Source organism: Anneissia japonica, unplaced genomic scaffold (assembly GCF_011630105.1).
Source record: "Anneissia japonica isolate Jap-2015-1 unplaced genomic scaffold, ASM1163010v1 scaffold287834_len5846547_cov211, whole genome shotgun sequence".
NCBI lineage: Eukaryota > Metazoa > Echinodermata > Crinoidea > Comatulida > Comatulidae > Anneissia > Anneissia japonica.
The window spans coordinates 691,241-709,143 of record NW_022704992.1 but is presented as its reverse complement, the minus strand read 5'-3'; the positions used below and the strand labels follow the sequence as shown (position 1 = coordinate 709,143).

The window sequence follows — 17,903 nt, the reverse complement described above, 5'->3', positions numbered from 1 at the left end:
ATATAAATCACCTGATCTCCAACTGTTATAAGTAGACTTGGACGAGGAATAGCTAACTTCAGGCAGACCTAGAGCCCAATCCCACTAGTTGCATTGGTTCATGGCCACCTTTTTAAAGTATGAACAATCAATAAATTTTAAGCTAGCCCAAAGCGGATCTAAATTTAGTCCGACATGAAAGTCGACTCGGGTCCCGCAATGCAGGACCAGGGCCGACTTACCTTCATACAGTATCTGAACTTTTATAAACTGACCATAGGTCACTATGATAGTGGTCAATTTTTACATCTTATACCATAACATTTCACAAAAAAAAAAAAAAAAAAACAAAAAATAACAAAAAAAAAAAAAAAAAAAAAAAAAAAAACCCAAAGGAGGAAGTGTAAATGTTTGCAGTGAAACCCTGAGCCAACATGAAATACTAACCGTGAAGGGAACGGTTGTTTTTGAGTCAGCCGTAATTAAGGCGGCCCTGGGCTGATAATACAAGTGTGACTGGGCATTTGATTGTTTAATGAGTGTGTATGCATGTTTATCATTTAAGGTTATATACCAAACAACACGTGCATAAAACACATAAAAAAAGAATACAGTTTTTGAAATATCAATAAAAAATATTTATATATGACTGTCTAGACTAGTTCACTCATGCATGACATCTATTTCATAATACAGAAATCTAAAGTACCATTCCTATAAACTATGGATTTCCAGAATTTCAATCTAATCCTAACTATTTAAAACTCTATACAATAATCTATTGTCTCTTAATACATTTCTTTTACATTTTAAACTTACATTTACTAAACAACTATTTTTTATGTGATTTAATTTGGACTAATAAAGAAAACAGCGCATCTGCATTGAGGATATTTTTATCCAAAATAAGGAATAAACAAGAACAAAAATCCCACGAACCCATTAAAACATGTTTATTAATGACATGACCAAGCACTTTAATAAACAGTAAACACTAAGGCACAATAAATTAGCGACCCAATTAACAAAATGCTGATTGAAACTTGGCCACAACTGTTTCATCAGTAGATCTTTGGCAATATATCATCTGTACTAATAGCAAAGGGCACTGAATTTGAACTGTCTTTCATCGGCTTTTGTGTCCTCAATAACGTAACACTAAAACAAGCACCCTTTATTCTACTTTTCAATGCACCCGACCAAATAGATAAGGTGGTCGTTTACTGATAGAAAAATTATGCTGAAGGTAAATGGATGACGTCTCAATTTACTTTATTATTTGCACTGTATTTTCATTTAAAAAATTAGAATACACACAGTACAAAAACATGTTGTATAATACAATACATACGAAGCCCTGATTATTTCATGTGTGTCTGACATGAATTAATATGTATGTGTCCATGGTTGACGTGGTACAGTATGATAGCTTTCCAACACATTATTATCTTCAGACTACTCCAGACCTTCACTCATCTCAAATTTCATGCTCAATTTTAAAATTCACATGTGTATGTTCTTATCTTAGTGGCTGATATCCTATGCTATCAATTAAAAAGTCAACTCATCCAAATGAACACTTCATGATCATCATTCTCATCATAAATCTAATGATGATTTGAAAATCTTTACTATTTTTGTAATGTTTCATATTGTAATAAATCTGATTTAGAACATCTATTCTTGATCGCACAATAATTAGCCCTAGCTCTAAGCAATTCCTAAGCACTGTAACACTGGTTTAAATCATTGCATGTTCACTGCTATATTGAAGGCAACATTTTTATCTTCATATTGGAGAAAAATTTCCTTCAGTACACTCAACCAAATGCACTCATATCAATATTAACATTGTTATAACATAAAGAAGCAGCAGCGGAAGCATTTATAGATTGGATATAGATCTCCAATAACCTCAGCCCAACCATGGTTAGAAAATTTTATACCTCTAGATGCTCGGAAATAACACTGAAAATGAATTAACGAAAGTTCATAATTTCGTTAATTCATTTTTTTCATTCATCATTTGTTTAATCACACTACAGTGAAATAATACAATTTTTAATAGACTGAAAGATTGCAATCACAGATCACAAATTTTGACTTCAACAAAACGTTACCATTACATAAACAAATAAGCCTATATTTGAAAACAATTATGTCAAAATATTGTTACGGCAGCCGGCGTACCTGCCGTACCGGCTCCGCCACCCCTAAATATACTTTATGTTGATCAAATAACTTCATAACAGATTCAAGTGTAGTATAATATCAAAGTTCATTCATGTTAAGCCAAAAAAATAAGCGTTATTTCACAACGGTACTGTAGCTTTCAATCCACATTCTCAGACCTTCTTGAGTTGTATAACATTGGTATGTAGCTAATACCCACGTCACAGAAACATGTATAGGTCTGGACCTGGAGATCGTGGGTTCGAGTCCCACCCGAGAACTTGCGATTTTTTTTTCGAAATTGTTTCCAAATGTACTGAGTATTCGGTACATTTCCACGTCAGGTAGGGCAAAATTACACGCAAATCAAGTTATTGTCTATTATTCCATCACGACAATAACAATTACTATCAACACTGCAGTACCCGCTGCTTACTTGGACTCGAATTCAACCCAGGCCATCAGGTGCAAGCTCGGTGGTCTAGAGGTATGATGCCAGGCTAGTGATCTGGAGATCGTGGGTTCGAGACCCACCCGAGAACAACTTGCGATTTTTTTTCGCAATTGTTTTCAAATGTACTGAGTATTCGGTACATTTCCACGTCGGGTAGGGCAAAATTACACCTATACATGTTTCTCCTGACGCAAATCCAGTTATTGTCTATTATTCCATCACGACAATAACAATTACTATCAATTTTCATGTACTGTATGGCTGCACACTTGAACTAGACAGTCAGCATGTGTAACACATGATACAATTTCATTTCAACAAGTGAAAATTATACTTCTATATATTTTATAGACCAATAAATGTTGCTGAATCTTAAGAAAATTCAAAAGCTATAGAACAAACAGTGGCACTATTATTATACAGTCAATACTATAATTATAAGCAACTGGTGGTACTGGTACACACCTTCCAGGCATTTCCTTCCATTGTGTTGGCGCTGCGTTTCTTTTTAAAATGACAATGGAAGGAATCAACTATCAAATATCAGTGAGTAATTAGTGTGGATGAAGTAGACCAATTGACCCATCCCTTTTCTCACTGTACACTGAAATTAATAAATTCCCACATGTCCACATCACAAATTAGAGTGAGCCCATTTATATTTTGCTATGACTCTGCACTTCTTATGACCATAAACTAATGTGATCCACCAGTGAGCTAATTATTATATAACGCCATGATGTTTCTTTATTTATCCTTTGTTATAATATTGTAAATATTATTATTGCATATTTCTGCTTAAGTTTCTGTAAGTCGCTTGGGAAATGCAGGTTTTTTTTTTTTGGCCAAGAAAAATTCTGACATTGGCATGACGGAACATAAGACCATGGAATTAGAAGATGAACACCATAATCACCTCTTAATCACCTATCTATCATATCAAATTTTCAAGAAGTAACATACAGTAGTCGAACATTATACCTTAACCAATAACACCAAAATACTAAACCACTCTTCACAGGTGGCATTCCAAAATGATTACATCATGATTTAGGAAAGCCCACAATTAATGGGTTTTCTAAATCCCAATAATAATTTAAATACACATAGGTCTACGACATGAACATGCGGTAGAAGAACTTTTAAAAAGCCTTTTGCGATTGACACAATATTATCATGTGTACCATATACAGCTTTAATTCTCATGTAATTTAAAGCCTTTGTTATGAGCTAATATCAAAATTTGGACTCCTTCCAACTGTCTACACAGTGTGTTTACATAGGATCATATCCAGGATTTGTGATCACTAAACTCTAATCAGATGACCTTTTAATATTTTATTAAAAAATAAACAGGATTGTAGGTATAAGGAGACTGCTTTATATGATAGTTAATGACCATCTTTCCCCCTCCCCACCAAAGAGAGTGAAGATTAGAAAGAGCTTCTACATCGCGGTAGATACATACAGTACATGAAACATTTTAAATCATGTAGGTGCCTGCGGCTATATGTCGTATGTTACTCAGTAGCGTATTTAAGGGGTACGCGGGGACCACACATCCCCCTAACCCTAAAATTACTCGCTCCCCCAGTACCCCCAAAAAAAATTACGGATCAGTAGTTAAAAATCACCTTATTTTGTGAATTAGCACCCCTCAACTGATAATTGAGTCCCCACTTCACTTTTGTGCCCCCCCCCCCACCATCAGCACCTCATTTCAAGACGCCACTGATGTTACCTACAGTGAATCTGAAGAAAACATAATTGAAATGAATTTTAAATTCGTTGAACTTTAATTCAAAGCATTACAGTAAAACCCATACCACCAGCTGTCCCTCCATGGGACAATCAATAAGAATCTCATGACATAATAAACAAGTCATAATAATTTCAATTACAACAATAAAATGAGAAGAAATGTAGCTATTATTTATGTTACAGTAAAAAAAAATCACCTGAATATTAATAATACACAGCATACTGTAATGCTTGAGCTAAAAAAAAAACATTAAAATAAAAACTATTTTTCAAATGGAAAATATTAAATGAATATTTAAATTGCATACATTTTATGAGTAAGTTATTATCTTTCAATGGAAAATTAGAAGGTAATTCTTTTCTCACCAATCATCAGATGCAAATAACATAGCTTATTTTCTTTGCATAGACCATTAATTAATGGCTATTTAGTCAAACTTTTAGTAAAGAATAACAACAGCAAAAATTAATTGCTGTTATTATTGTCTCATTTAAAACTTACCTATTTTATACTTTTGATGGTTTTCCAGATTTCATCAGACTTTAGAATTATTAGATAATGTGTATTAAACTCTACATTAGATAATGTGTATTAAACTCTACAGCTACTCTTATCAAATTTTATGTGTGATGTGCCCATATATGGGGAGGTGATTGCATATTACATCTAAATATGGGCATATCACATTTATTCGTCATATGTAAATTTAGATAGTGTGCATAAATCTTCAAACATACCAAAGCAATTGATTCTACAGTATATTAAATAATAATTCATAACAATTAACCAAGGTTTCAGTTTTCACTAATCATGTGCAGTATTCTTGACGCAATATTCCTGGAACACCCTCTGGCGAGAATGTGCAAAGCAATGGAATAACAAATTTGAAAAATGTGGATGTTACATTTAGGTAAAAAGATTTCAGAGAATACTCAAAAACAACTTGCGTCTCTCGTTTGAGATGTGACTGCAATTTCGTAGTGTGGGGAGATTGTTTAATACGAAGCTTTCCTATTAAATTTACACAAGAGCACATTGTAATTACTATCAGGCCAAAATGGGATTTAATAAAATTTGTTGTGATGTCACTTTAATGATGTGAACATTCACATTAGCACATCTCCTTTGTGATAATATGTCACCATGTTGTTGTACAGTATAAAAGCGTCCTCAGTTTAGCCTCCAGCATTCATGTCGCTTCCGACCACTGGTCCACTCAGGTGCATAAATAGCAAGCTTTCGAAATGGGAGACGCGGGAAGCTGTGACGGGGAATTCAGTCAACCATGAACGTTGTACTATGCACTTCCCGTCTCAACATCAAAGCTGTTTAGATTTACAGGATGACGCGCTCCCTCGCATCGCGTGATCAAATTATTCACAGTATTCTTGACGCAATATTCCTGGAACACCCTCTGGCGAGAATGTGCAAAGCAATGGAATAACAAATTTGAAAAATGCGGATGTTACATTTAGGTAAAAAGATTTCATAGAATACTCAAAAACAACTTGCGTCTCTCATTTGAGATGCGACTGCAATTTCGTAGTGTGGGGAGATTGTTTAATACAAAGCTTTCCTATTAAATTTACACAAGCGCACATTGTAATTACTATCAGGCTAAAACGGGATTTAATAAAATTTGTTGTGATGTCACTTTAATGATGTGAACATTCACATTAGCACATCTCCTTTGTGATAATATGTCACCATGTTGTTGTACAGTATAAAAGCGTCCTCAGTTTAGCCTCCAGCATTCATGTCGCTTCCGACCACTGGTCCACTCAGGTGCATAAATAGCAAGCTTTCGAAATGGGAGACGCGGGAAGCTGTGACGGGGAATTCAGTCAACCATGAACGTTGTACTATGCACTTCCCGTCTCAACATCAAAGCTGTTTAGATTTACAGGATGACGCGCTCCCTCGCATCGCGTGATCAAATTATTCAGGCGCCACGTTGCCGTAGTCAACACAACGCCAAATCGCTCAAAGCCCATTGTTAAATCCACACAACGAACGACTTCCCATGTATTCGCATGCGCAGTATGGTTTCACGCTCCACTGCCCGTCGTAGAATGCCACATTGTCCAAATCAAAAGCTGAACAACTTCCACATGTATTCGCGTGCGCAGTGAGGTTTCACACTCCATTGCCCGTCGTAGAACGCTGTGTCGTCCAAGTTAATAATCATTCCGTGAAGCCCAGTTGAACACCAACATCTCCCAATTACGAACCTCCCATTTACTAACTTATGAAAACCCAATTTGCTGTGATATTGTCATTACAAACAATTGTTTTTAACTACAAAAACACTTAAAAATTTTATTTGAAAGTCTTCAAAAATAAAATTTTTAAAATGTTACATCAGCAAAGAAAGAAAACACTTAAACCAATAAAGTGACATAAAACTGTATGTGCATGCTGGTTCAGGCATACTGTACATACAGTGACACTATTCACATGGATTCACAATCTTTATGAAGAGAGTATAACACTCGTTTCAATTGCCATAGTCATGTATTCATTCGGAAATCGCTTTGAATGAATACTTCACAGTGAGCACAGGTAATTTTGGCTTCTGTAAAGTATTGTTTTGTTGCAGAAAACAGTAAAATCCAAGTAACAACATGTTGCTCCCATTGCAAGACTTAGGCCTACCTAGCCCAGTACTTTGTGGCATAGGCCTATCCTTACCACACTGAGATGCTATGAAAAACTCGCTGAATTACAAATTTTCTCATTTATTAACTCTATGACGGACGGGTACAGTATGCAAATGGGAGATGTTACTATATTGCCATGTAACAGAATATTCTAAAGTATAATATTGAATATTGCTATGTTTTTAACTATAATTTTAGAAAGACCTTTGCAAATGAAAGTCAAATTATCTATTAAATAAAGAACAATAATAATTTTGTTTATAACATTAAAGTAGCTAAGTTAGGCATACTGGTAAAGAATATGGTAAAAAATGGATTATAAAATACATGCTAAAATGTGATGGATGTAGGCATTCCTTATTCATCACATATTGACTTATTTATAGTCAGTTTATAATATATTTATTGCATTATTATTGAACATATACGCATTTGTATCAGCCGCAATCACTGAAGAGGTACGTTCCACTTACCTATTCACTGCTGCTCCTTTCCCAGTACTGTACTAACATAATTTGAATAATGAATTCTCACATGTGTTGCTTTTGTAGCGCGATACAGTAAGTCCTCGTTCAATATTTTGTAAACTTGTGTTATTGTAAAATTATTTTTTTTACGATATTTGAATGGGCATAAATAGGTACTCAAAATATGCCAATAATGGTAAATTGTCACAAATATTTTGTCCTTACTCAAATTAATATATAACTCAATGCAGCATATTTTTGTTAGAACCCTCAGTTTCTTATTTCTTACAAACACTATGAAATTATGTTTATAGGATTTTATTACATATAATTAACTTTGTTAAATGGAAATTCAACCATTTAATTAATGAACATTTTGTTTACTTTTTTTATACTGAGTTGGAAATATTTGTAATTCTAGGCCTTTACCTCACCACTACACATGAAGCAAGATAGAGCCCAGTTCTGATAGCGATAGCCATCAAAGTCAAACCTAATTAAATTTCTCGTGCATGCATGTTGGACAAGCCAGTCACATGTCTAGTACAGTACAGTTGCAATATACTGTAGGATGGTTGTTTGTTATTATATTTTCATGACATGAGTCAAGTACTGTAAGTCTTGTGTATGAATGGAACAATTATTTGTTATTAAAACAACTTAGGTTGCTGTACAAAATATATGAATCCAGTTCGCCCTCAAATTTGAGACCACCCTTGAGACCTGAAAAATTGGGGTGGTCTCGGGGTTGGTCTCCAATTAGTGGGATAGCTTTGTGTTAAAAGGATAAAGATTATTATTTGGGTCTTTGGAAAAGTGGTCTCGAACTAGGGAGGTCTTCTCGGAACTAGAGGGGTCTCGAATTGGAGGAGGGTACACTGTACAATGCTGAGTGAGCGAGTATACATGGTTTTGTAAGCTCTTACTAGTTGTTCCTACTGCCTAGGCAGGTTACAGTGTAGTTGGTCAACAACATGATTCATATCTCGAATATTCACCATAAATTATTTACCTGCATTGGGCAGTACCCTAAAACTAGTATCTGTTCGGACCAATTAACAAAAATGACTTCATATAGTTTCCACTGATTAAACCACACTCAGTGCTATTTTGGTAGTTTTGTTTTAAACACTGTAAATTTGCTTAAATGTTTGGCCACACGCTGAGTATTACTGAGCGATTTATCTACAGAATGGAATGTAGGGCTCGAATGCACCTATCTCTGATCCCTAAAATGGTGAACATTTGCAAAGCTGTATTTGACATCAATGATACCACTCTATGCAGGCAGACTTCCAAGGTGATTTCCTTCTACCACAAGTATGAGCTAAGTGTGAAGGTCCATATTTATGTGGTTTAATGGTTAAGATGCTAACCTCCTAATCTTTTGGTCTTAGATTGAACCCTGACGGAAAATATCCAGGAAAACTCACACAAGCAAACATGACACTGCTCTACAACAGTGGCATATCTACAAATCTTTAAATTTGGGGGGGGGGTGTATAAGAGACAGGGTGGAGTTGGGCCTCGATGATTAAGTGAAGGGGAACTAGGTCACAAAATAAAGTGATAATATGAGGTGATTTTAACCACTTCTTTGCTTCGGACATTTTCAGTGGGGGGGAGGGGGGCACAAGCTTTTGTTTTGGGGGAAGGGCCTGCACATCCCCTAGATATGCCACTGCTCTACCACCCAAACTAAAGACTTGGATGGCTATCTCAAATTTAAGTCTGATAATGCCATTTCTGTCCATAGCCATACAATTTTCAACCCCAGCTCTTAACATGGTGGTGCTAAGTTAGTCTGAATCCTCCATTCTTTCACTAAATAGTTAATGCTAAGATATTTAGTGTGAGCTTTAAGTGTGGTAAAGTGTTATGGTACTGCACATACTTAGCCCTTTAGTACCCATGTGGTATAAAATGATACCCAAAATCAACACCTTTCACTCAAACTGTCTCACTTCCTGTATGCTGAACTCTAAGTCACCCCCCTAATCAGCCATGAAGAAAATAAGCACATGCACAGTTCAGTTAAGAACACATCATAAAAAAAATTAGATGAGATAAAACTCTATGAACTCTAAAAAACATGTAATATTCTATCTATTATAATATTATATATGTTCAATACATGGATGTAAGGTACTGTAAGTTCAATTATAAATGAAAGTAAAACAAAATTTAATTAACAAAGCAGTTTGATGGATTTAATCAACAAGGCCAAATTATTATTAAATTAAACAAAATTACTGTACAACATTTTCAATCAACTTTATATAATCACTTAGTTTTTGCACATTTATAATTTTTTACTATTATAGTTCCTAATGTGAAAACAAGCCAATTTGCACAAAAATATACATGAAAAGTAGAATTTTATGTACCGTATTATGCATCTGTTTAGTGAGAAAAATATTATTATTCAAATTAAGAATTAAAATATTCTACCCTACTACTTCTATAAAAAGAAATGATTCAAATACCGCTAATCCTCGAATAAGCGCTGTTCTTGCATAAATGCCGCTCCAATATGATTTTTTTTCACTAAGCCCAGGTGCCAAGCGCCGTGGGGCTTATTTCAAGGTTATTCTGTTTCGAATAAGCACCGCGGAGCTTAATTGAGAGTACACATTACCCTTGTCTACCCTGTGTGTAATGAAACACTTTGAGAAACAGGGTTTTGAAATACAATGTACTGTATACAGTGTTAAATAAATATACTGTATAACACAATGAAAACACCTGTGAGATAGAACATGAGAATGGGCATGGAAAGCACCACACCAATATTATTAAAATAAGCGGATCAAATAAGCGCCGCACCGAAACCTCCAAATATTTTATAAGTGCAGTGGCTATTCAAGGATTTACAGTTCGTGAATCTAATTTGTTTTTCTTGAGCTCAACAAAAACGTGTCATCACTAATGAAAATACAGCAGGTGCTTTAGGAATATTATTAACTGGTGTGTTGGAAAGACTTATTTAAAAAAACATAGTATACCATTTACCATATATATGCCTACATAAAATTATGTAATTTTATAGCTACTGCATAAATACAGTAACTACAGGATTTCTACAAGAATAAGTTAGGGAAAGGAACTGGAGAGCATGTAATTAACAGCTTATACAAAGTTTATAACAGAAACAAAATAGGCAACAAAAAAAAAGTACCATTACTTATTCTACAAGAATCATTACACAAACATAGCAACCAAATGTAGTAGGTATTAAAATTCTAACACTTCCTTCAGTATTCATTACTAAAAATAATTCCCTTCTATAATAGGGGGAAGGGGACCAATGGATCAATTTTTTCATAATTTTCACAACTGTACAAGATATAAGCTGGGAGGAAGGTGTTAACAGTGTGCGTGTACTTTATCAAAATAACAAATGCTGATCCCATATTATCATTTTATTACATGTAATCTCTTGCAGAATGGTTCATACCTTTCTTCTATGCTCTCTGAAAAGGATGAAAATTTTGATGATCTCATACTATTTCTTGAAGCAACCATATGGAATGGGTACAGAATAGTTTTAGTACATAATTTTGAGATAAAAATCCATCATCCTATTTATTAATTTAAAATTTCTTCATATCCTAATTATAGTATTTATTAAGATATCATATTCATAAATCCAGCATTAGCACTCATTTAATCCACTTTATTCTGTGGGTCTCTATGGGTTCACTGTTGGGCCCAGTCCTAGCCTTTATTCTGTACAAGCTTCATTATTTATTAAATCTAATGAGAATGGAATATTTGTTCAACGAGACCTTACACCAGATCAGAGATCAAGTTCCAGTTATTTACACATTAAAGTTATTGTGCAAATTAATTGACAAATATACTGATGCTATCCCGAACTATATGTTACATTCATACATATGAAAACAATAAATCACTTATACAGATTTTTTTGATTTTTTTTAATGAGTCCAAGTGCCCCACAAATTACACAGAGGCATTTTAAGAACAAATAAATAAAAAGCTCGGTGATAATTATTATGTAGTAATTACTAGCTTTTTAGAGCATGTGTTTATATTCAATGCAATTCATTTTTTTAACAGGGGAGTCAATTTGTAGGAAGGTAATTACTAACCACTCAACTCTAGACATACACACACGACCGTTTCCCACTCCCTACTGAACAAAGCCAACACGAAATAGGAAACATGGCTGCCAGTGCAAAGCGAAAATTAAAACTCCGATTTCTCCGCCATTTACCAACCAAATCACACAAATTTAGTATCAAAACATAGGATATACGACATAGATGGATATCTATTGATAGGGATTTTCTTGGATACGATTGTTTTTGAGAGATACGATGTTTTAGCTTATATGCAAATGAGCTTCTATGTCAGTCTGCGAGAGCGTATATGAATGGACTTAACAGTGAGCTATGCACATTCTATTTAAGTGCATTATACTCCGATAACTGATCGATAGCCAGACAGCCCATCAATGGAAATCAACGGGTATTGTTTTCATAAAGACTACAATAACGTTTAATATTGTTAGATATAATAATTTATAAAATACCTTCTTGCGCTGTTACTTAGCATTTTCTGACTCCATTTTCCCGAGGATGGTGTTGTTTTTGAAGGAGCTGATGGCAGAGAAACAGTTTGCTCCCGCTCTGAAGAATTTGTTGGGCCAATTCTTCTGCTGTTGCTACTACTACCGCTACCACTTCCCCCACTACTTGTTGCCTGAGCACCATTAGGGGTTCTGTTATTAGCATTCCGTTCGTTTGGCATGTTTACAAACTGTTAAAAGAAACGGAGAAATAATTTACCCTGATGTATATCATGTAATGAATCGTGTTGGGCCCTGAAATACGACAAGTTCAACCAAAATTGGTTTGCGAAAAAAATGCATTGTGTAACAGCAGAAGTAAACATTGGCTTGCTATTTTTATATACTATAATAATTTGGCTCAATATAATGAGCTATCAGTATTGCTCAATCCAATGATATAATGTTCACGAAAATCATAACATGCGAATGAATACAGTTAATGGGAAAGATTACTCTGACTGACTGACCACAATCGTCGGAGCAGCAGAAGCAGAAAATGAACAACACATGAACGAATCAGTTTCGGAAAGAAGAATAATTCCACCACAACTACGAGACAAATGACCACAGTTCTTTGCAATTCAACTCTTCAACACCTATAGATAAACATACCTTTTGGAATAAGTAATATAACTACCAAGAAAATCTACAGGAAGCTAAATTAACAATAATTTCTTGCCATGCAAACGTCACACAGCTTGGGTGAACACGACGACCACCGGAGACTCGCGCACAGTGCAATCAAAGCAAGCCTAAGTAAATTGGCTGTTCCAACCTAACCCCTCTGTTTTGATAAGACACGATAACAATTTGGGGACATCGTAATAAATGTCGGCATATCTTTAATCAGTCGGGATTCAACACGTTTTTTTTATGTGTAATGTTTGACAATTTTAAGTATGGAACAAATTGAAGTATTTATGAGATAGTTCGTGTTTTTTGTGTACGCCTGACTTCATTCATGGTCATCATTTTGGAAAATTAGTGAGGACATTAGAACTCTGTTGTCATACTGAGGCTATCTTTTATATCGATCTGCATAATATACTTATTGTATTATACTATGTAATTCTTTTTAATCTATAATATCTAGGCCTGTATTGTCAAATCATAATAATCTGTCAATTTATCCAGGCCTATATCTCACTGTAATGTATCTGTCGTCTCTTGCCGAAGTCCTGACTGGTTTTGTAGAATTTTAATTTTATGAAAAATCTGAATTGTGCAATTGTGTAGCAGATTCCACGAGGTAGAGGAATTCACCGGGCCTCCAAAATATGAATTGGCAGTGTGTGGAGGGGGTTGCGAAATTTTAGAATGTGGAGCCAAATCCCTATTCCAATGAACAGTGGATTTTTTATATAGGCCTAGCCCAATTAGTGTTAACTAATTTTCCGCCGTAGAGGGTTGGTTGTTGGGGGAGGGGTGGTGCCTATCATATGCCATGCCAGTTGCTAAGTGCCCATCATCTGCACGAAACCACTCTCAAACACACTGACATTTTAGGCTTATTGGGAGTGATGGTTTCGGATTCTACAAAGAAGCGGATCGACCCACCGACTATAGTGTTCATCATAAGGGTACATTTTCCTTATAAATCGATCTTTCTTTCTTTTCTTTTTTTTTTTTTTTTGACATACAAACATAGATTTCAAAGCAAAATAAAAGAACATCACAATATTAAAAAGTGTTTTTAACATTAAATAAAGGCAGAAAAAATAGAAAAAGAATACATGGCAGGAAAAAAATCGATCTGCTATAAATAATAATTAGGCCTAATCCATTGTATCCGGCCATATCTCAGTTCGGCTCAAGTAAAGGAATTTAACTTAATATGTAATTAAAACTTGTTGCCAATGCAATTTGAAATACACGTGTGCCTATTCCGATCCGCTTTTAATGATGTTACAATAAATAAAATATATGAGCATCTTCAATTCATCTTACCTCTTCTGTCTATTATGATTCTTCGATATGTATATTAATTTCTCGATTTCTTATCAGGTGACACACCTGATGAAGCTGGCATTGACTGCCAGCGAAAGCTTGTGTTAAATAAATAACATCTAAGTTAGTCTCAGAGTGCTGCCTTATAATTTTCTTTGTATATTGTTTAGACTAACACGGCTTCATTACCACTTTTATCGATTTCTTATAGAATACCGGTATATATATTTATGTTTTTACTTTGTCATTTGTAATGTCGTTCGCTTCTTCAGGTCAGTTTTTCTCTTTTATTCCCAATCTTAAAACTAAATCTTGGCCTCCATGAGGTAGCCTATTTCAAGGGTGGGGGGAACAAGAAGTTTTAAAACGGGGGGAACAACAGTCAGAAAAAATGAGTACCGGTAGCACATAACATTGCATTGCAATTTTAAAAATTTAGTGGTTATAAATTGGGGTGGGGTGTTTTATTATGGTGCCTATATTTCCCAATGTCACCAGGGTCAGTGACGGAACTTTGACAAATGGCGTATAACGCCTGTATGTGCTTTCTGGTGCCAACGTCAAATACCTATGGGTCCAGAGAGGCAACCGGGCCTCCCTGTTTACTACTACCCAGCAGTGGCGGCGCCAGCGGGAGGGGCATGGGGGCTTAAGCCCCCATCGGTTTGGTCAAGTCCCCCCACCCCCATCGACCAAAGCTCGTCGGGCAGTCAGACCAAAACAAAAAAAAAAAAGGCCTAGTTTTCCCATCCCAGTCATTTCCAGCCATCTAGAAGTCCCAATTTAAACCAACAAAAATCTTGTTCCCATACCCACCTCCGGCTCGGGCCTTCGGCCCTCAGATAACGGTGTGCACTATATTTACACCCATAAATACTTAGCCCCCACCCCACATAAATTATATCCTAGAGCCGCCACTGCTACCCAGCAAAGTATTGCTATGATACCGGTATAGATTTTGGAAAGCTTCAAAGGACAGGAACAGAAACTAGTTGAGGTTTTTAATGTTAAAAGAATCTCATAAACCTTATTATTATAGACGAGGACTTATCTGTTTTAAAAAATATAGGCCTACTCATCTTTTGTCTCCTTTTTTGTATCTTGTCTTTTTCCTTCGGTGTTCAGGGCCATATCCAGGATTACCAATTGGGGATGCGAGGTATGCAAATCTTTACAAACATAGGCTCAGGGGGTAAATTGTTGAATTTCACCTTATGTAGACCTACTATTGTAGTGGGATTCATAAAGCGCATAATTACTAACCGAACCGAGGTCTATGCGCTGAGAGAATACCGAGAAGAAAAAAAAGGAAAAACTAAACCAGGATCTATCCAAATTAACCTTGTAACAACAAACCAAACCACAACACTCCGTGCCCAACTACTGGCTTAACGATAGATTGTGGTTAGTAAGATACTCCTTTTTAATCTTCATTACAGAAAATAAAAAATTTTATTTATATTTTGTCTATGTGAATGTTACGATGCATGTTATTAGCAATGTAAGCAATGACATTGCGCAGATGTGATGTGCACAAAAACTAAAATGACAATTTATAAACATTGAAGTTAATGGTAGTTACGTTAAACTAGCATAATAGTCGCACAGGCCCTTTCTCGTAAAAAACAAAACAAAAAAACAAAACAAAAACAAAAACAAAAACAAAAACAAAAAACATAAGCTTAGCATTGCCTAATGCAGTTTTCTTTATTCGTTTCATTCTTTTGGGAGAGGAAATTTTCCCGGCACAAGCCCCTTCACCCAATTCGTGGGCGAAAATACTAACCTATGTACAGGTATACCCTAACCGCGGTTCCACCGGTCCCCCTGGTTAGTCGTTCCGCAACTTACCAGGGCGGCACAGTAACGAAGAAGACTGGACTCCATTAGGACCATACGAGCATTGAATTTAATTGATGAGTATTACTTTCCATAAGCCCATTGGCACCAAATTAAAGAAGGCTCATTCCCTCACAAACGGACCAATTTTGTCATTATATACGAACCTTGTGTATTTTGTCACCAATCATTTCGTAAACATGACGAGGCACAATGTAAATAATAGGACCTGGCAACATTAATGTCTAATACAATTGACATGATTCTTATGTATTTTACCTGTTCACTAAACCGTGACCAGAATGCAATTTCAGTTTAACGAACCGACCGCAGTGGATATTGGCTATCAATAACGCTGCTATGATGATATCACAATATTATGTTTATTATTTTAATTACAGGTAATAATATTATTAATCTATTTAAATTATTCTGAAACACAAGACTTCAAATTATATGAAGGCCCTTCAGCGCAATTAAATATTTACTCAATAAATATTACAGAGGGGGGAGATTTTTCAGATACGGTACATAAAACGGCATAGGGCCTAAATTAAATCTGATGATCTATCTAGATTTATTGTTTTTAAATAAGATGTAAAGATTACATATTTGGGTTGGTCCAAAAGTAAGGCGAAAGTAAAGACTTTTACTGAGCAGAAGGCATTCGTATAAAGGTTACACATTTTATGATTTAAGTTGCTCTTCATCTCCTCTTATATCTTTTACGTTCAATCTATAAGGGTGGGTGGGGAGGGGGTCGTATTAGGACTATCATCACCATTCCAGTTTTCACTGAACATCTCGACGGCAAATCTGAATCACGGATGTTCTTCTTATTACATTGTACGATGTATAATACACTTATGTTTTTGCTGTGTTCTACAACGGATAATTTATATAATAATTAATGTTTAATAATAAGGAACATTCAATGTAAAAACACGTGCACAGTAATCGGGTAAGGGCAGGCTTAAGCAGGAAAACACCCTGTTGGCTCAGGTAAGCCCGTAAATAATAAGCAGGTAAAAAGAAATTCTGCCGGCAATGTCTTGTAAGTAAAGTAAAATAACAAAACAGATATTATGTATCGTAAATTTTATTTATTGTGTCTGTCACCAGCAAAGACAATTAGCTAATTTAACGGCCTCAATTGCAATAATTTTGGTCATTAGCGCATTTTGTTAGTGTTTTCATCATTATCCGTAAGGTAGGCCTATCACGCAGAATTGACGCTCCACTTTGTTAGACTTTAATGAGAGGAATTCCAGTTTAAAATAGAACAAGCATAAAGATAAAAGGCGGCGTTAAAATGTTAAACTTTTTAATGAAAATGGATAATCGTTTAGGCAAAACCCAGACTAAAAAAATCCCAGCATAATTCAAATTATTATTAGGCCTAGTCAACCAATCGACTGAAATATAAAGAGCCATAGGCTAAGATATTTGTGGCCTCTCGTTCAAATCTGTTCATAGCCCTCATTTATCAGTGTTGCCTGGCCTTAAGTAAGGAAAATATATGCCTATCTCAGTTACTCTTTTAAAAGGGCTTTATGATGATTGATATATTATAAATATTTGTCGCGTTTTTTGTTGTTTTGTTAATATTGTAATTACAATAAAATTGTATACGATATAAAGGAAGTAAATTTAGGCTACATACAATACATACACAATACTTAGAAGTTTCGTAACATACAAATGTTATGATTAACAAAAATAAAAATCACAACTTTTCTATAAATGTATATTATGCAGCACTTCCCATACTATTTTTTTCTCCCCCTCCCTCTCTTCCGAAGTTTCTTTTATCCTGTCTCTCGGCTGGCGGGTGGGGGGTGGGGCTCTAGCCCCTATGGCCCTGGATCCGCTTCTGAAAATGTATTCAGAGAAGCGGAGGCACGGTTGACATTTATGTTGTATTGGTAAATAAAATGTTTAAAACATAATTTGTACACATATCTAATCGTTCTATCTTGATTTCTTGTTTTGAATTTGCTTTTAATTAAAAAAAAATTAAAAAATT

At 35.2% G+C, this 17,903-nt stretch overlaps 1 protein-coding gene across 2 annotated transcripts in view; it reads right to left on the bottom strand.

Moving 5' to 3' along the window:
• The window catches only part of LOC117105026 (ubiquitin-conjugating enzyme E2 E1-like), a 60,338-nt gene extending 47,068 nt beyond the window's left edge, over window positions 1-13,270 (bottom strand). Inside the window, exons 1-2 of one of the 2 annotated variants that reach the window (XM_033246021.1) lie at window positions 12,704-13,270; window positions 12,053-12,279 (exon numbers count right to left, since the gene is read on the bottom strand). In XM_033246021.1, the coding sequence (XP_033101912.1) occupies window positions 12,053-12,270 (218 nt within the window). In that variant the 5' untranslated portion in view covers window positions 12,271-12,279; window positions 12,704-13,270. The other variant, XM_033246020.1, reaches the window with a different exon arrangement.
• Window positions 13,271-17,903: the final 4,633 nt, after the last annotated feature.